Source organism: Tasmannia lanceolata, unplaced genomic scaffold (genome assembly GCF_043159265.1).
Source record: "Tasmannia lanceolata isolate RefF3 unplaced genomic scaffold, GAP_Taslan_0.1 ptg000018l, whole genome shotgun sequence".
NCBI classification, from domain to species: Eukaryota; Viridiplantae; Streptophyta; class Magnoliopsida; order Canellales; family Winteraceae; genus Tasmannia; species Tasmannia lanceolata.
This window is the reverse complement of record NW_027518695.1, coordinates 9138159-9156896: the sequence shown is the minus strand read 5'-3', so window position 1 is coordinate 9156896 and position 18738 is coordinate 9138159. Positions and strand designations below refer to the sequence as shown.

General features: G+C 41.4%; 3 protein-coding genes across 4 annotated transcripts; 1 reads left to right on the top strand and 2 right to left on the bottom strand.

Annotated features, from left to right (window-relative positions):
- Nucleotides 1–4366: 4366 nt before the first annotated feature.
- On the bottom strand, nucleotides 4367–6645 carry LOC143851012 (7-deoxyloganetic acid glucosyltransferase-like). 2 transcript variants are annotated; one of them, XM_077360328.1, is made up of 2 exons: nucleotides 5796–6645; nucleotides 4367–5410 (listed from the first exon to the last, which is right to left on the bottom strand). In XM_077360328.1, the coding sequence occupies exons 1-2, from the start codon at nucleotides 6307–6309 to the stop codon at nucleotides 4470–4472; spliced, it is 1455 nt and encodes a 484-aa protein (XP_077216443.1). In that variant the 5' UTR covers nucleotides 6310–6645; the 3' UTR covers nucleotides 4367–4469. The 2 variants fall into 2 exon arrangements, with proteins under 2 accessions (XP_077216443.1, XP_077216442.1); XM_077360327.1 differs by having other exon boundaries at nucleotides 4367–5419; nucleotides 5796–6643.
- Nucleotides 6646–8615: 1970 nt separating this feature from the next.
- On the top strand, nucleotides 8616–10917 carry LOC143850715 (7-deoxyloganetic acid glucosyltransferase-like). Its single transcript, XM_077359937.1, has 2 exons — nucleotides 8616–9189; nucleotides 9902–10917. The coding sequence occupies exons 1-2, from the start codon at nucleotides 8646–8648 to the stop codon at nucleotides 10849–10851; spliced, it is 1494 nt and encodes a 497-aa protein (XP_077216052.1). The 5' UTR covers nucleotides 8616–8645; the 3' UTR covers nucleotides 10852–10917.
- Nucleotides 10918–13366: 2449 nt separating this feature from the next.
- Nucleotides 13367–18494, bottom strand: LOC143850771 (7-deoxyloganetic acid glucosyltransferase-like). The gene is made up of 2 exons (XM_077360021.1): nucleotides 17884–18494; nucleotides 13367–14447 (listed from the first exon to the last, which is right to left on the bottom strand). The coding sequence occupies exons 1-2, from the start codon at nucleotides 18392–18394 to the stop codon at nucleotides 13507–13509; spliced, it is 1452 nt and encodes a 483-aa protein (XP_077216136.1). The 5' UTR covers nucleotides 18395–18494; the 3' UTR covers nucleotides 13367–13506.
- Nucleotides 18495–18738: the final 244 nt, after the last annotated feature.

Here is an 18738-nt window from a genome sequence, read left to right as displayed (position 1 = left end):
TTTTTCGGTTAACCGATTTTTTTTCCTGAGATAACCGAACCGACCGAATCAATTCGGTTCGGTTCGTTTATTCGGTTAAAACCGAATAATGAACACCCCTATGCAAAGCGCGATGGTTGCGAACTGCACGTGAATAGACATAGAAGGCCAAATCAGTCCCTCTCTATGATAGAAGAAAAATCCCATGTTCCTAACTTTGTTTATGTTCTTGTAGAACCTTTGGATTGATTTCTTTCCAAAGCAAAGTTGAAGGAAAGGGGCCTGTTGGTGTGGAATTTTGGGAGAGGATTATGAAGAGGAGTGTGGGGGTTTGGTTGTGGAAAATATGGAGACGGGGATGTGGTGGGATTTTTTAAAGGTTAGATGAAGGGTGGGGTAGGAATGGGTGATCGGTTGTAGTGATGAATAAATGGATGGGATGTGGGTATTAAACGAATGGAGCGGGGGTGATACCCACTAACAAAGTTGATAAGGACACTCCATTACAAAAGACAAAGAAAAGGAAATTAATCATATGCAAGATTGATAAAGACGCCCATTTGCCATTTTTTTATGTGTATGTAGTGGGGCCGGGCATTACAATAATAATTTTTGAGGATGCATAAATATCCTATGACCTACATAAATATTTTGTGGTCCTAATTGATAGATGATTTTCGCAACTACGAGAAGAATTCTAGCAATATATGCTTTGATTCTTACTAGCAAAATGCACATGCATCCATTTAAATTATCCATTTAAAATTGTACAGACCACATCATAGGTTGATTTAAACCGTCCATGTGATGGAACACAACATCAATAGGTTGTGCTCGTAAAATCATTTCCATAGGCCGATCCTAGCCCTCCAATCTATAGAGGTTTCCATGATTGTTGTTCCTCTTAAGGTGCTCAAAATTCGTCAATATTTTTACAGGTGTCCTGCATTCATAATATCAATATTTATGTAATTTGACCCGCACATAGTGAATAAAGAAAAGTAGTTTTTTCGTCATCGTTAGGGGTGCAACTTGGGTGTCAACCCGACCCAATTCGGGTTGGGTCGGGTTGGGTCGCGCTGACTCGATTTGATATGGTACCAATTGTTGACCACCTCAACTCAAGCCAGTTTGTTTTGGATTTTGAGAACCAATAGTGAGTCACCAATAATCAGTTGTTAACTCACAATCGATTCTCAAAATCCAAACCAAACATGGACTAACAATTAACAAAGGAAAATATTATCCGCACTACTATATTTTGATGATCACACTCCTCACTTTATTCAAGTACGGTATGACCCGCACCATAGGATTATCGAAACCGTCCATTGTGGACTGTTGAGACTATTTCAATGTTGAAAAAGAAAACACACATATACAGAACTTCTTTAGATGGAACCCAAATTCAGGTTTCGGGTCGGGTTAGCCGACAGCCCAACCCGACCCAACCCGATTTGCAAAAAAGCTTAACCCGACCCAACCCAAATTCAGGTTGAACCCGACCTGCGTGGGAACATCCAAGTAACAACGACGGTTTGAAATTATATATAGTTCTAATGTTCTCACTACCATATTTTATATGGCACTACTCATCGTATTTTGATGATCTCACTCCTCACTCTATTAAAATGTACGGTATGGCCCGTACCCTGTGTCGGTACTTTTCGTATATAAATTACAATTTTACCCTGAAATAATTTCTCATAGAGATAGATGTTAGATATCAGCAAAGGGGTTAATGGTAAAAGAGTAATACTGACGTGTAAATCCCAGACAAAAAGAAAAGAAATTTCTTTTGGATGGGCCACTTCCTACATAGGTTATGCCCCAAAAATAATTTTCACAGGTTGATCCGAACCCTCCGATCTATAGAGGGTTATAGGTTGATCTAAACCGTCCATGTGATGGAACACAACATCAATCGGTTGTGTCCGTAAAACTATTTCCATAGGTTGATCCTAGCCCTCCAATCGATATAGGCTGATCTTAACCCTCCAATCGATAGGGGTTTCCATAATTGTTGTTCCTCTTTAGGTGCCCGGAATCCATCAATATTTTGTAAGTGTCCTGTATGCGTAATATAAAGTAGTTCTTTCGTCATTGTCATATGTCTTTACCTCTTCTTGATAGTTTTTTGCCGCAATTGTCATAGACAGGTACCCTGTGTCGGTACTTTTCGTATGTAGATTATGATTTTACCCTCAAATAGTTTCTCATAGAGACAGATGTTAGATATCAGCAAAGGGGTTAATGGTAAAAGAGTAATGCTGACGTGTGGATCAAAAGGTGGGATACAAACAGAAATAACGGCAAATGACACAAATGCTCTTCCATGTGGGATACAATTGGAATTATGGCAGTGGGATATAAGGGGTTAATGGTAAAAGAGTAATGCTGACGTGTGGATCAAAAGGTGGGATACAAGCGGAAAATAATGGCAAATGACACAAATGCCCTTCCATGTGGGATACAATTGGAATTATGGCAGTGGGACACAAGCGAAAATAACTGCAAAGGGTGGAAGAACTTAACCCATCATTTCGCCTTTATATATAGTAGTTAGATTTACAGGTTACAGGTAGGGCTGCAACTCGGGTCGGGCGGGTCGGGTTTTGGAGAACCCAACCCTACCCGAGAAATATCTCGGGTCGGGTCGGGTCGGGGTTTTTTTCAGAAAACCCACGATTCCCAAACCCGGCCCTACCCATGATAAATCTCGGGTCGGTTCGGGTCGGGTTTTTTCACGTTGACGCAAATTTTTAAGGAAAATTCTTGTTTGGCAAGGCAACTCAACTCATAGAAGCAGAAATTACACTCACATTACACTTGAATCAAACAATGATGTAATTACACTCACATCACACTTGAATCAAACAATGCTGTAATCAAACAATGTTGTAATTACAATCAAACAATGCTGAATCAAACACTTGAATCAACTCAACTCATAGAAGCATAAATTACACTCACATACAGTAACAGTGGGTGCGTGGGTTTTCACTTTTAACTTTGGGATAATTACATTTACACCCCCTCTAGTTTCTGACACATCCACTTCCACCCCTATAGTTTAAAACGTGACAAATACACCCCTGTAGTTTCAATTTGTTTAAGGTTTGCCCCCTCAGCTGAAGGTTCGTCCATAGATTGAAGGGTTAGGATGATCCGATGGAGCTGATTTTTTGGGCACACCATATCTATGTCAGGACCCATCAAATGAATGCTTTGGATCATCCAAATAATGTGGGCCCCTACCCGAATCCAAACACTACCAAAAAATCATCCAAATAATGTGGGCCCACATTGTTTGGTTGATCCAAAGCGTTCATTTGATGGGTCCTGACATAGTTAGGGTGTGCCCAAAAAATCAGCTCCATCGGATCATCCTAACCCTTCAATCTATGGACGAACCTTCCGCTGAGGGGGCCTACCTTAAACAAATTGAAACTGCAAGGGTGTATTTGTCACGTTTTAAACTATAGGGGTGGAAGTGGATGTGTCAGAAACTAGAGGGGTGTAAATATAATTATCCCTTTAACTTTTAACTAACAATAGAAAAAAATATACATACTATAACTTATGTAACTCGGGTCGGGTCGGGTCGGCCCCTTCAAACCCGGCTCGACCCGAGATTCATGCGGGCTTTTGAATGCTGAACCCGGCTCGACCCGAAACCCATGAAACCTGAACCCGACCCAGACTATTTTCGGGTCGGGTCGATGCGGGTAGGGTTTTACCCGGCTCGAGTTGCAGCCCTAGTTACAGGTTACAGTTCTCCAAATATGGGATTTAAATCATTTATTTTTTATTTAAAAAAAAAAATTGGGCCGGAATTCATAACTTACTGCCAAAAAAATTATTTACCTTTAGCCGGCAGTCATGAACCTTGGACTGAGTTTGGATGTGGGATTTGACCCCATGGCCATGGGTATCCGTCCCTGTCATGTGCCCTTAGTATGTGTTCTCAGGTTACGGCATGATAGTTATGGCGGATCGGTCATGATGGAAATTTACCAAAATTTGTGCTTGCTGCCTTCTCTTGAAAACGTCTCAGGGCTCTGCTCTCTTGCAAAGACATTCTTTTTTTCTTTCTTTCAATGTTTTGGCTCTGCTATCTTGCAAAAACGTTCTTTTCTTTTTTTTCTTTCAATGTTTTTTTTTCATATCTTCACTCCATTCATTATAAAATAAATAAGACGAAACATTACATAAATATCTATTGGTCATAGATCCAAGTAACAGACCCACAAAATCAGATGTTTCCACACTTTCTACAATCCTAGCTTAATATGACTTCAACATATAACTTTGATCTATTAACTTGATAAAGACCACTTCCTATAACATAGCTATAGATGAAAATAAACACAAAAGGCTTCAAACGTCCAAAATAAAATCAAACTAACTTCTAGAAGGGTGAATAGAATTTGGCTTGGGCCCACAGTACAGTTTGAATTAATAATTCTAACAGTGAGATCCCATATGCGTCAATATAGACTCGTGGACTTGATATCCTCAATCAATCTTTCTAAATTACAATAAGACGACCCTCCTTCACCGACACTCCGTCTCGCAAGTTCTGCCATCTTATCAGATGATTTCTGCAACTCCTCTCTCTTTCCTTCCATAAACTCCCTCACCATCTTCTCTACTGTCTGTCTATCACAAGACCTATCTTTCATGTCCAAGCCAACCCCCCATATCTCACTAACAAATCTACTATTAGTCTGTTGGTCTGCGAAGAAAGGCCAACAAATCATGGGAACCCCCGCAAAGATGCTCTCCAATGTTGAATTCCACCCATTGTGTGTCAAGAACCCACCCACAGCTGGGTGGGCCAGGACTTCCTCTTGTGGTGCCCATTCCACCAAGAAGCCCCTCTCCTTGGTTGCCTCCTCAAGCTCTATTGGGATCTGGTCTCCACCTTTTCCAGCTATTAAATCTGGTCGTATGACCCACAAAAACAACATCTTGCTATTAACTAGACCGTACCAAAATTCAAACATCTCGTCACGAGTCACGGTTGCGTGGCTACCGAAACTGATGTAGAGGACGGATTTCTGTGGCTGAGAGTCAAGCCATGTCATGCAGGTTTTGTCGATTTTCCACAAGCTACTGTACTTGGTGCTGCTACAAGTAGGAGCATCAGAGGGTGAAAAATCTGTGAGTTTTGATTTAAGGAGGGCGTGAATGGGTCCAACTGTGTATATCATCTGAATTTGAGAGCGGAGATGGGTGAGAATTGGGCCGTCCAGGTCTTCAAAGGTATTGAGTATAAGGCCAGAGGCTCGACACGCATTGCGGGCTTCGGTCATGACGAGTTGGATGGTCGGGTCGGTGTGTTCTTTGGCTCGAAAGTAACTCGGGAGGTCTCGTCGCCGAAGAAAGATTTCCATTCCCGGAACGCATAGTACCTCCCGATCCAAGTCTGCCTCATCTACAATAAACTGAAATTAGTCTTACCCATCCCAGAAAATCTCATTGGTAATTGAAAATGATATGTTTGGTCATTTTTAAAAAAAAATTCCTCGAAAAAAGTACCCGAAATCCACACTTTAACAACCACTTTTGGAATGACCGTTGAAGAAAATGTTTGGAACAACCACTTTTGGAATGACTGACTTTTAGATAAGAGAACGGCTGCACAGGCTCACTTTTCGGCAGATTTTGTCTTATTCATGAGGTGGGTATTCTCTCATGCAAAAGTCTGCCGCGAAATGGTTTTCTGCGAGATTGCCTAGCAAATCCCAAATGTTTATTGAGTAGCCGTTACTAAAAGAAGGGTGTGCAGAGAATAGAAATTGCAATATTACCTTGGAAAGGAAACTCTCCTTCTTCAATGAGTCGAGGAATAGAGAGATAAGCCAAGGAGGTACAAGCACTATCTGTACGGTAAACAAAAATGGGGATCCCCAGCTCATCAGCCACATCAATGGCAAACGTCATAACACCGTCGGTTATAATAAACGTAACGCCATCAGATTCCCGGCAGTCGGAGATAAGCATCTCTCGGAAGAGATGCTTTGTGTTAGCCTTGAACGAGTCGAATAGGTCCATGAACCGCTCGAGCGAGCGGGGGTGTTCGTCCGGGAGTCCATCCGAGATGGTTCGGAAGCGAAACCCGGGCCAGTGGCTAAAAGTGGAGTGGATGTCGCTTGAGCGTAGGAGACGATCATGGTTGTATTGGGTGTTGAGGAAAGTGACCCGAAAGCCCGCTAAGCAAAGGAGTTGGGCTAACTTGATCATGGAGTTTATGTGGCCCTGTCCCGGGTAGGGGAACACCAGTACGTGGGGGACTTTGTTTTCGGGAGTTCGTGCCTCCTCCATTGTTGTTTGATCAACTCTGTGTTAGAGCTTTTCTGTACTCGTTCTTTTTTACATGTTTTTATACTTAGGCTCGTATCGGGATTGCGAAAGGTATTAATACTCTTACCAGACTTTCACAGCTCGTATTGATGATAGCGTTTGGCACGACTCTCCCAGTTGGTTGCTGAGGTGAACGAGACAATTTAAAAAACAAAAATTTGAAGGAGGCTGTTTGGTATTGGGTGGCTAAGTTTGTCATTTGTGCAGCTAAATGCTAAAAGATGAGATTTTCCGAAGCCAACTGGAGTCTTCAGAATATTTTCCTTGTTCAGTTTTTGGGCCTTTAGTGGGGAGAGAATGAGAAGCATTACGCCATTACCAAATCCCCCGTGTTTTTTTTTATTTGTTTTAAGAGCCTAAGCAGTGACGCTTATGAAAAAAAGAAAAAGAAAAAGAAAAAGCAGTGACGCTTATGGTGTGAAGGAACAAAAGAGAAGAGATAAAATAGTGTTCAACTCTCCTATTAAATGATCCTCGTGATCCATGTGCCATTGTTTGTTTTTTCCTTTAATCTAGGCCCATCTTGTGAGTTTGTAGATCACATGTGTCCATAAAGATAGGGGCAGATGATAGAAATTACCCATTTAACGATTTCTCAAATTTATTGGACTATATTTTCCTCTCAAGATAATCTCACAAAATAAATAGAAGAAGCTTTTTCGGGCGATAACCAGAAGATGAACATCCTCAGTTCTGCTCAATGTCTATGCGTCTGATCTCAATATCCTTGCACCTTGAGCAAGATGTCTCCAAACCGTTTTTTTTTGCGTGCTTCAATCTTGTCATTGGGATCTCAATTCGTTATGGTACATTGTACATCATTATGGAGTGATTGAAACTGCGTTGCTGTGGCAGAGGAAGGATAGCTATACTGATTTATCCTCCTCCTCCCCCCCCCTCCTCTTCCTTTATTTTATAATAAAAAATAATTATTTGTGTGGCCTTCATATAATTTTTATGGACAAACGTGATCACGAAAAACTATACGAGCTGCATAGATAAAATAATTCCAGGTCTTTAAGCCACAAGCCCACAACCGGGTTTCACTCAATGGCAAGTGGGGAAATTGGATCTGCACATAAAACAACGTGTGGCCTATCGGGTCACGACCGACTTTCAATAATCAAGATGGCACGTGGGACATGAGAATCTTCTCGAAAGAGAGTTGAAAACTAGAGAAATAGAGAGTTGAAAACTAGAGAAATTATACGGTGCCCTACCGTCAAGTAGTGTGAAGGTGGTATGAAGTACCACCCTTGATATTTGATCCAACAACAGCCCAAGATGTACTGAAGTACCACCCTTGATCTTTGATCCAACAGCCGTTGTTGGATCAAATATCAAGGGCCGTACCTATTTTAATATACTTGACGGTCGGGCATCATATAAAAACTCTGAGAACTAATGTATCTCTTTATTTTTGCCAGTTTTATATAGGGAGGTGATATTTTCACACCCTGGAGTACGCATGATTTGATGTTGCTCAATGTTAATGTCAAATCACGTTATAAGGGGGGCGCATGTATACTAGGTTGTGCCCCCATAAACAATTCGACAGGAGGATCCCACCCCTATGATGTATAGATTTTTTCTATAATTCCCTTTCTAAATTACATAGAAGACACACAAGTCTCTCGATCAGTTCCGAGGAAGGTCAGCATATTCCGAGTGGCCAAATTTGTTTAGCACAGCAAGTCATGTCGTAAATCCATGCTTAGGGGACATGACCTCTGAACCACATAGAGGAGTGCCATTGGACTTCATGGTGCTTTGCTCCCTTTATTTTATTAAAAACAATTCTTTTCGCCGCTTTCATTTTTATCTACAACTCTGATCTTCTCTAAAGATGGGCCCTTATAGACAAAAGATCACTCTCCAAAGTCAAGATGGCACATGGGTGGGGCACGAGTATCTTCTCAAAAGAGAGTTGAAAAGTGTTCTATCTCTTAATTTTTGCCAGCTAGTTTTATATGGTGTGAGCCCCTATAGTCCACTATTTTTTAAAAAGTAATGTACAGGACGATTCAAACCGTCCATTTGATGGGTAATAACATAAATAGGTTGTGCCCCAAATAAAATTCCATGTATGGTTTAGGCCCTACGGTACTTTTGTGAAAAGACCGGAATACACGGGCTCACACCATATAAAAATTAAAAACAATAGTTTTGTTCCTTTGCAGCAAACACGTCACTGCTTAGCCGCTTAGGCCGTCGGATTCTTGCGAGAGTTATCACATACATTGCAATCTCAATTATTAATCTTGGAGAGTGACCGCAATATTAAACGATGCAAGGGGATGAATACAGAAAAGCTCAAACTCCAAGTGCAGCAAAGAGCAATGGACGCACCAAACAAAGTCCCTCACGTACTGGTGTTCCCTTTCCCAGGTCAGAGCCACATCAACGCCATGCTCAAGTTAGCACAGCTCCTTTGCTTAGGAGGCTTGAGAGTCACATTCCTCAACACACAACACAACCATGACCGTATCTTACGCTTCAACGACGTCCACTCCAGTTTAAGCCGCTGGCCCGGCTTAAGCTTCCGAGCTATATCCGACGGACTCCCGGCGGAACACCCCCGCTCGCTCGATCGGTTCTTGGACATATTCGACTCGCTCAAGGCCAACACTAAGCAGCTCTTCCGGGAGATGCTAATATCTGGTCGCTCGGAATCTGAACCCGTTACATGTCTCATAGCCGATGGGGTTATGACTTTTACCATTGACGTGGCACAGGAGGTGGGGATCCCCATCATTGTTTGCCGAACAGCCAGTGCTTGTAGTTTCTGGTCTAATCTCTGTATTCCGAGACTCATTGAAGAAGGAGAGGTGCCTTTTCAAGGTAAATGGAAATTTCTCTTCCCTGCTTGTGCTGGTAAGCTTTGATAGAATATGAGAAGTGATATTGGGGGCACCCCACTCTTTACACATTCCCATTTAAGCCTTTATTTGAATTTTTCTTTTCTTTTTATTTTTTTTAAATTTTTTGAGAGCCGACTGTGAGTTCAATGCCCTGTTTGTTTTAGATTGTGACAACCGATTGAGAGCCTTAAACCATTTACTGGGCTCCAAGTTACAATAAATTTTGAGTCCAACAATCGGTGTGCAGCTCTCAATATGTCATCACAATCTCAAATGAACAGGGCCTTATTATTGGACTCGAAATTAAGGTTCCCTTCGTTTAAGATTGTGATAACAGATGGTGAGGCCCCAACCAATTATTGGCCCAAAAGCCCAAAACTTGTTTTGGGCCAATAATCGGTTAGGGCCCTCACCATCTATTTTCACAATCTGAAATGAACAGGGCCTAAGCATAAATTTGAGTCTAATAATCAATTTTGGACTCACATTCAGTTTTCAAAATAAAAAACAAAGAGGGCTAAGCTTTTGAAGGTGGTTAGAAGTTAGAATTCCAATAGATGATCTCAACAGTCGATCAAAAGTTGTTAATGAAGTGGAACTACATGTCATTTCTGTCAGTTTTTCGTGGAAAATTGGAAGAAGTGATCATCATATCATTTTCAATATGCAAAACTGATTTCTGTTTATTGCAGGAGATGCGGACATGGATGGGGCGATACGACTCGTGCCGGGAATGGAAACCTTTCTGCGACGTCGAGACCTCTCAAATTTCTTACGAGCCAAAGAACACACAGACCGGGCCATCCAACTCATCATGACGGAAGCCCTCAACACATGTCGAGCCTCCTCCCTTATACTCAACACCTTCGAAGACCTAGAAGGCCCCATTCTCTCCCATATTCGCTCTCGAATTTCGACAATATACACAATTGGACCCATTCATGCCCTCCTCAAATCAAAACTAGCCAATTCCCTTCCCTCCACTTCTACTACATGCACCAGTAGTAGCAGTGACCTCTGGAAAGTGGACAAAACCTGCATGACGTGGCTTGACTCTCAGACAATTAGGAAATCCGTCCTCTTTGTCAGCTTCGGTAGCTACGCCACCGTGACTCGTGACGAGATGTTTGAGTTTTGGCACGGTCTAGTAAACAGTGGGTCGCCATTCTTGTGGGTCGTACGACCGGATTCTGTAGCTGGAAAGGGTGAAGGGGGTCACATTTCGGCAGAGCTTGAGGAGGCAACAAGGGAGAGGGGCTTCTTAGTGGAGTGGGCGCCACAAGAGGAAATCCTAGCCCACCCAGCTGTGGGTGGGTTCTTGACACACAGTGGGTGGAATTCAACATTGGAGAGCATCTATGCTGGAGTTCCGATGATTTGTTGGCCCTTCTTCGGAGACCAGCAGATCAATAGCCGATTCGTTAGCGAGGTATGGGGGGTTGGTTTGGACATGAAAGATAGGTCTTGTGATAGAGAGACGGTGGAGAAGATGGTGAGGGAATTAATGGAAGGAAAAAGAGAAGAATTGCACAAATCATCAGATGAGATGACGGAATTTGCGAGACGGTGTATCAGGGAAGGGGGATCTTCTTATTGTAATTTAGAGAGATTGATTGAGGATATTAGGTCCACGAGTAGTTGAATGCATTAGGGACTTTGCCGCAGCTCTTCACCTAATAAATAAAATGCACTGATAAGTTTACCCAAATCCGGGCAAAAGTTTCTCTCTTCACCTAATAAATAAAGTGCCCTGATAAGTGCACCCAAATCCGGGCAAAAGTCTCTCTCTCTCTCTCTCTCTCTCTCTCTCTCTCTCTCTCCTTAAAGTGCCCTGATGCAATGGCAGCCATTTCACGTCTAGGTGGCTTAGGTGGAGTAGCCATGGTTGTTTTGAATTAAATGCTAGGAAGAATTTTCCTACAAATTCCTCATTTATTATTTATATATGGTATGTTGTATTTCATTAAGAGATCTAGTAAGTTGTGGTTTATTAACTAGTGTCAAGTAAGTTGTATTCCATTAACTTAGTCTAGTAAGTTGTGTTTCTTTTTGTAAGTTGTGGTGTCGAAAATTGTAGTAGTTAATTTTATGTGGAGAGTCCTATGTAAGAGTTATATAAAATGTTGTATGAGATAAAGTGGGGGGATTTTCGACGAACTTATATTATGGGATGGTAATATATTGATTTGGGTTAACTTTTGGTTGAGCTCTTGTGTTCTACTTAATTTCTTCTTCTCTCTTGATCATCTGATATAGCATGTCGCGGGTCACCCCTAACCCCAATTCTCTCCACACGACTGATGACAAAGAATGATCCTCCATCACCAAGTTGTACAACCCGTTTCTATATCTCTCTCTTATCAAAGAAAACTGATATTCGCTTCTCTAGAACACCAAAAACCTAACACTAACCCTAAATTCCTTGCCTAATACCAATCCTGATTTGAAAGCTACGTTGTCATCACTATAAGAAAATGAAGTAGGCATGATCAGAATGGAATTGGAACGGTTTTGATTTTTAGGGAAGAGGAAAAGGGATTCAATCCATGTTGCTTAACGGGTTCTCGAATTGTAATTCTCCTCAAGGGGTTGGGCTAGTAGCACAATTGTTGACGCTTTGTTTCTCAACGTGAGGTCACAGGTTCGATCCCAACTTACCTACGCAGAAAAAAAAAAATCTCCTGATAAAAAATAGTTGGAAGCCAGTGAGAAATCTATGGGAAGAAAATTTGATTATTAAGATTTTAGAGTGAGTGCTTAATTTGTTCGATTCTCGGAAATTAAATTCAATGGAATTCCATTCGTTTTCTCGAACTGTGTGCTTTTAGTTTGGGGACTTTTTATTAGGGTTTTAACCATTAAAAATGAGGTATGCTAAACTTAAGGGCGCCCATGCAAATATTGGATGAAAGGGTGCCCCATTGGTTGCACTTCACAACAGAGCATTAATGATATGCAAAAGTCACAGAACATTAATTGCGTTGTTGTGCCGTGCAACCAATGGGGGCGCCCTTTCATCCAATTTTTGTAAGGGTGCACCTGAGTTTAGCATTCCTCTTAAGAATGTATCAAGTGTTTAGTTTGAATTGGTGGGCTTTGATTTTTGTTTGCTTCTGGTCAGATTTTTTTAGTTTGATACTGTTGAAACTGTAGGTGGATGTGACTAACAGCCCACAGTTTAAGGGATTCAAGGCGGATACAATATCCAAGAATAAATCCAGACTCCATGCGATTTCTTCATCCCTTCTTGATTCATGCTAATGAATGTAGAAGTCTCATATGCTGGATAACATGAAAGAAAGAGAATGGGAAGTTAAAAATCATAGCTGTAGATATTTCAATACGATATTGTTTACCTACAATTTAGAGGGCTAGGATCATCAAATGGAGACGATTTTGGGGGCACAGTCAAAAAAACATTGCAGACCAACAATTGAATGATTTGGATCCTCGAACAAGGTGCTTCATATTATTTTAAAAAATATAGGCTCACCTACAAACAGACGTAAATACACACTGAACAAAGTTGTAGGAAGATCTCCTAAACGTTCATTTGTTGAGCCTCAATGTAATTAGGTTGTGCCCCAAATATCATCTAATACGACGGCACCTTATAAAAATCTCTTTGGTTCGAAGAGTTAGGATCATCTTAGGGAGATGATATTTTGGGCAAGGCCTACGTACGTTGGGTTCTAATAAATGAACGGTTTGGATCTTCGAAGAAAGTGAGTACAAGTGATTTTTTAAATAAATACACTTTTTATGGTGTCCATTGTGATATTATGGCCACCTTCTTCGAAGATCTAAACCATTCATTGTTGGCCTCACCAAAGATTCCTGTTCAAAGAGAGAAGAGAGAGAGTAATGGTCGTGAGAATATGTATTGGTGGGGCCTACTTGTTCAAAGATCTAAACAATAAGAGCCCACCAAGGCTAGAGAGATAAGCGGCAACCGGTAAAAGGGGGTGTAAATTTATCGCATAAAGCCATTCTCCTGCTTACTTTATCAGGGAGAACAATCTACTCGTAGCAAATTTTGTCTTATTCATTTAATTCATCCGAGGTGGCTTTTCTTGATATCATCCACTTGTATGCTAAGCTCGCACACAAAATATTTACTATTAAAACCGTAAATTACCAAATATCATTTGGATATTTAAGCACTTGATTCTTATCCTCTATATCTATACTTACTAACAGAACTTAGCCATCAAAGCACAGCAATTTTCCCATCAGTGAGTCATGAAAGCACATAGGTTTTGCATCGATGATTCTAAAACAGTAAATCCTAATGCAGTTATAAGCTCATGGATCTAATATCCTCAATCAATCTCTCTAAACTACTGTAAGATGACCCACCTTCAACTACGCTTCGTCTAGCAAATTCCGCCATCTTCTGTGCGGACTTCCTCAGTTCTTCCCTCTTCTCTTCCATCACTTCTTTCACCATCTTCTCGACCATCTCTCTATCGCACTGATCCTTCATGTCCAAACCAACCCTCCATATCTCGCTAACGAACCGACTATTAATCTGTTGGTCTGCAAAGAAGGGCCAACAAACCATCGGAACTCCGGCGAAGACGCTCTCCAACGTAGAATTCCATCCACTATGTGTCAAGAATGCCCCAACTGCAGGGTGGGCCAGGACTTCCTCCTGTGGGGCCCACTCCACTAAGAATCCTCTCTCCCTCGTACCTTCCTCCAGCTCCTTTGTGATTCTACTAGCCTTTCCTTTTCTGATGATAGAGTCTGGTCGTATGACCCACAAGAAGGGCCTCTTACTGTTGACCAGACCGTGCCAAAACTCGAACATCTCGCCCTGAGTCACCGTGGCAAAACTACCAAAGCTGACATAGATAACTAATTTTGGTGCCTGGGAGTCGAGCCATGTCATGCAGGTTTTGTCCTCTTTCCAAAGGCTGGTGCTGCTAGAAGGAGAGGACGAACTGGAGGGCATGGAATTGGGGAGTTTCGATTTGAGGAGGGCGTGGAGGGGTCCGAGTGGGTAGATGTTGGGGCATTGAGAGCGGATTTGAGAGAGGATGGGACCTTCGAGGTCTTCGAAAGTGTTTAGAATGAGGCCAGTGGCACGAGGGGTGTTGAGGGTCTCCCTCCAGACGTATTGGAGGACTGGGTTGGTGAGTTCTTTGGCTCGGAAGAAACTCGGGAGGTCTCGCCGCCGTAGAAAGGTCTCCATCCCAGGCACGCATCTTATTATCCGGTCCATGTCTCCATCCTCTGGTTTTTTAACTAGGTTAGATATTAATTCGAAGGATAGGTCTTATCTTTGTTCTCATGGTCTGTAGTCTTTTGTATTCTGTTTGTAATATCATTCACATTCTAATAAAATATCATTCACATTCTAATAAACCAGTATGGGTCCCCGCCAAACACCAGCTTACCTATAATAAAAAGGGAGATCCTTGGACTTCACAAATAAAAGCATTTTGTAGGAAGCTGATAAGGCGCACAGCTTTAGGGGTGCAACTCGGGCGGGTTCAACCCGGAAAAAACTCGGGGTTGGGTTGAGTTCAAGTCGGGTTCGGATTCGGGTTCAGTTTTCTCAACGCGGGTTGAGTTCGGGTAAGGTTGGGGGCTTGGGCAACCCGACCCGAGTTCAACCCTAAATTTTTAATAATTTTTAAAATTTTTAAGCTTAAAATCTCGGGTTGGGTCGTGTTGAACTCGGGTTGGGTCGGGTTCGGGTTGGCAAAAAGGGCTGCTTGGTCAGGTCGGGTTGAATCTCGTCGGGTTGGAACTCGGGTCGGGTCGAACCAGTTGAGTAAATGGTTGCTCGGGTTGGGTTCGGGTTGGCCTCAACCCGAACCAACCCGAGCTGCACCACAGCTTTCTTGTTGGGATTTGCTAGGGAGCATTGCGGATGGCATGGGCCAGCTGTTGCATGAGAGAGCAGCCACCTAAATGAATTAAATGAATAAGACAAAATCTGTTGAAAAGTGAGCCTATGTGGCTGCTCTCTCTTGCAGCATGGAAATGCCTTCTGCCATGGTCCCTAGCAAATCCAAAATAGTATTTAGATTTACATCGGCCTCCTTCTCAAATTATACAGTTGGGCATGGTTAAGGTGTTAGGATGGCTTTGGATTGCTGGAATCAGGAATAACAATCGGCAACCTACTCCGGTTCCACCCATTTCCCTCATTTGTCGAAATAAGCAGTGGTAAAAGTAAGTCATGGGCAAAATAGAATGGGGATTTATGGTTCCATCTTATATTTCACCCCCAATAGGTGGTATTCTGATTCCACTAGAATGGCAATGGGCATGCGGATTATGATTTCTTATTCCAGCAATCAAAACACACTCTAGGCTTGTTTGGATGTGCAGAAAGTTTTTCATGGAATTTTTATCTGATTTTTGGTTTTTGGGATTTGCTAGCCACCTTCACAGTAGCTACTTCGTGCCCTATCTTTTGCATGTAATGACAGCCCTGTCAAGATGAATTAAATGAATAAAGCAAAAGTCAACATAGGCTGCTGTCATCACATGCAAAAGACGGATTGCGAAGTAGCTTCTGCAAAGGTGACTAGCGAATCCCTTTTTTTATATACATTTTTCCCTATAAATTTTTTTTTTTTTAACCAGTAAACTATTTATTACTATGAAAAAGACCATGACCAAGTCAGTCATGGAGCCAAATAACAAACATTACGAGCAGAAACAAATAGCAGAAGAACACATACAAGATCGCTCCTCACGGAGGAAGCTTATCAAAAACTTCTACTATCCTCTCGATAAATTCTTTTCTCCTATTTGGATCACATCCTTGAATTTTTATAATTTTAAAATTTTCTATTTCGACGATGTTGGCCAGTATTTTCGTTAAAAATTATCTAAATATATATGGAAAAGGTGAATGGCAGCCTTGCTAGGAACAAAACTTGTCTTCAGAACAGTTTGGAGGAAGTTCCTCCAGTGCCCTCTAATACCAGGGGGTGTGGAAATATCAAATCCATGGATTTGATATTTCCACACCCCTTGCTATTACACTGTTAGCAAGGGGTCTAGAAGAACTTCCTCCAAACGAATCTGAAGCCAAGTTTTATTCCCTTCCTAGAGCCCAATAGCATGGGCATTCCGTTGGATCCGTGTCATTCATCATAAATGGGGGCAACTACCTCACATAAATGACCAAAATACCACTATCTCATAAAAATAGCTAAAATCCCCTTATTTCATAAAAAGAATCACGAAAAAAATATTTTTCATGAAAATAACCAAAAAACCCCTATCTCATAGTAAAATTTAAAATTCCCATCTCATTGAAAGTTGCAAAAAATACCTTATTCCATTAAGAAAAGATCATGTACCCTTATCTCATAAAATGACGACCAAAGTAGCCTATCTCTTTGACGATGACCAAAATACCCGTAATCTCTATGAGGTAGTCTGAATGAAAGATCGGAGCATTTTGGTAATTTTCTATGAGATAGGGGTAATCTAGTAATTTTAAATTAGTTAGATGTGTTTTTTATTAATTTTTCATGAGATGAGGATTTTTTTGGTTATTTTCTATGAGATTCAAGTAGTTTGGTCAATTTATATGAGATAAGGTATTTTAATTATTTTATATGATAGGGAAAAGGTTTCTGAGATATCACGCAGGCTGAGCAGCCCACTAAATACCCCATCTCACATAGTTGTTTGACTCATCCAACCCATTCATTCTATAGGTTATGATTAGGATTATGGTTATGGCTATGATTTCGATTATAAGCTATGGTTAGGGTTATGATTTGAGGAGGTTTTGAAATGGATGGCTAGAAATTAGGCTCCTATAGATCGAATGGTTAGGATTATGGTATGGAGATGGTTTCTTAGGAACACCCTATCTATGTGAGGTCTTATAAAATGAATGAGTTGGATGAGTCAAACAACATGGAGATGGTGTATTTATAGTGGCTTGCTCAGGCTGCGCGATACCTCAGAAACCTCGCCCCCATATATGATTTAAGGGAGTTTTAAATGTTTTCAATGTGATACTATGATAGAGGTAATTTTGTCCTTTTCTATGACATAGGGTATTTTTATTAATTTCTATAAAATAGAGGAGTTCTAGGATTTGTTTCCATGTTTTATGATTTTTTATTTTTTCATATTTTTTAAAACCTTTATTGTTTTTCATTTTTTTTTTTCAAATTTACTGTGGATAGACAAACTTATCATAGATATACAAACTTTATAAAAGTGCCGGCCGGTCATTCATGAGGTAGGGGTATTTTGGTCAATTTTCCTTGAGATAAGGGTATTTTGGCTAAGAGGAATTTCATCATTTTATACGAGACAGGGGTATTTTAGTCGTTTTAAGAAAATACGGTATTTTGAACATTCTATAAGAGGACAATTTGGGTTTATTCCCTATGAAATATGGTTGTTCTAGGAGTTTTTCCTGGAAACATTTTTTCCATGAAAATAGAATCCATATATCCCAACATGCATGTGGACTGGCGAAATTGGCTCAGGAATCAAAATAGGAATTGTAATATGATGCCAATTCTGATTCCTGATTCTGGCAATCCATATGCTGCCTTAAGAGTATCATTCAATAGGCCTCCAACTATCTGGAAATATCATACACTTTTTAACGATTAAGTAGTGGGTTTTTTTTTTTCAATGATGCATATAAGAACCCATGAAGAAGAGATAGAGAAGTTACTGTCAAAGGGTAGCTCTCCTTGTTCAACTAGCCTGGGAATACAGAAATAAGCCCAGAAGCTACAAGCACTGGCCGTACGGAAAGCAAAGATGGGTATCCCAAGCTCATTGGCCACATCAATTGTAAATGTCATGACCCCATCGGCCACTATAAATGTAAATGCTTCAGGATCCCGGCATCCGGAAATCAGCATCTCCCGGAACAATGGCTTCGTGTGGGCCCTCAACGAGTCGGCCATTTCAACGAGGCGGTCGGCCGATCGCGGATGCTCGGCCGGGAGCCCGTCGGAGATGGCACGGAACCAGAAGTCTGGCGAACCACGGAAACGAGCGTGAATGTCGGTGAACCGGAGGAGGCGGTCGTGGTTGTGCTCGGAGTTTAGGAAGGTCACGCGAAAGCCTGCTAAGGAGAATAGTTGTGCTAACTTCATCATGGAGTTTATGTGGCCCTGCGCCGGGAAGGGGAACACCAAAACGTGCGGGACTTTCTTTTCGTGTGCTCCTTCCGCCATTGCTAAGGAGAGGAGGAGCTGTTCTTCTACTATTATGAGATTATATATATAGAACCCGGCTCGGAATAGACCCCCATGGAATTTGGCTTGACCACCATGTCAGTTGTAGTACATATAAACAAAATTGCAAAAGCAAATAAAAAGAGGGCTTTGTGAGCGGGAATTTCGGATTAAAAAAAAAAAAAAAGTGCAAATACTGCAAGAGAAATTATATGGTGCCCGAGCATCAAGTCCCATGTGGGTGGTAAGACGAAAGTACAACCTTTGATGTTTGATCCAATGGCAGCCTCTTAAAAATTGGGCTGTTGTTGGATCAAATATCAAGGGCGGGCACCATATGATGG

Coding starts and splice junctions, on each gene's coding strand:
- LOC143851012 (XM_077360327.1), bottom strand. CDS start 6,309: ATGGAGGAGGCACGAACTCCCGAAAACAAAGTCCCCCACGTACTGGTG. Junction 5,420..5,795: donor AGGAGAGTTTCCTTTCCAAG/GTAATATTGCAA, acceptor AGTTTATTGTAG/ATGAGGCAGACTTGGATCGG.
- LOC143850715 (XM_077359937.1), top strand. CDS start 8,646: ATGAATACAGAAAAGCTCAAACTCCAAGTGCAGCAAAGAGCAATGGAC. Junction 9,190..9,901: donor AGGAGAGGTGCCTTTTCAAG/GTAAATGGAAAT, acceptor TGTTTATTGCAG/GAGATGCGGACATGGATGGG.
- LOC143850771 (XM_077360021.1), bottom strand. CDS start 18,394: ATGGCGGAAGGAGCACACGAAAAGAAAGTCCCGCACGTTTTGGTGTTC. Junction 14,448..17,883: donor AGGAGAGCTACCCTTTGACA/GTAACTTCTCTA, acceptor TTAAAAAACCAG/AGGATGGAGACATGGACCGG.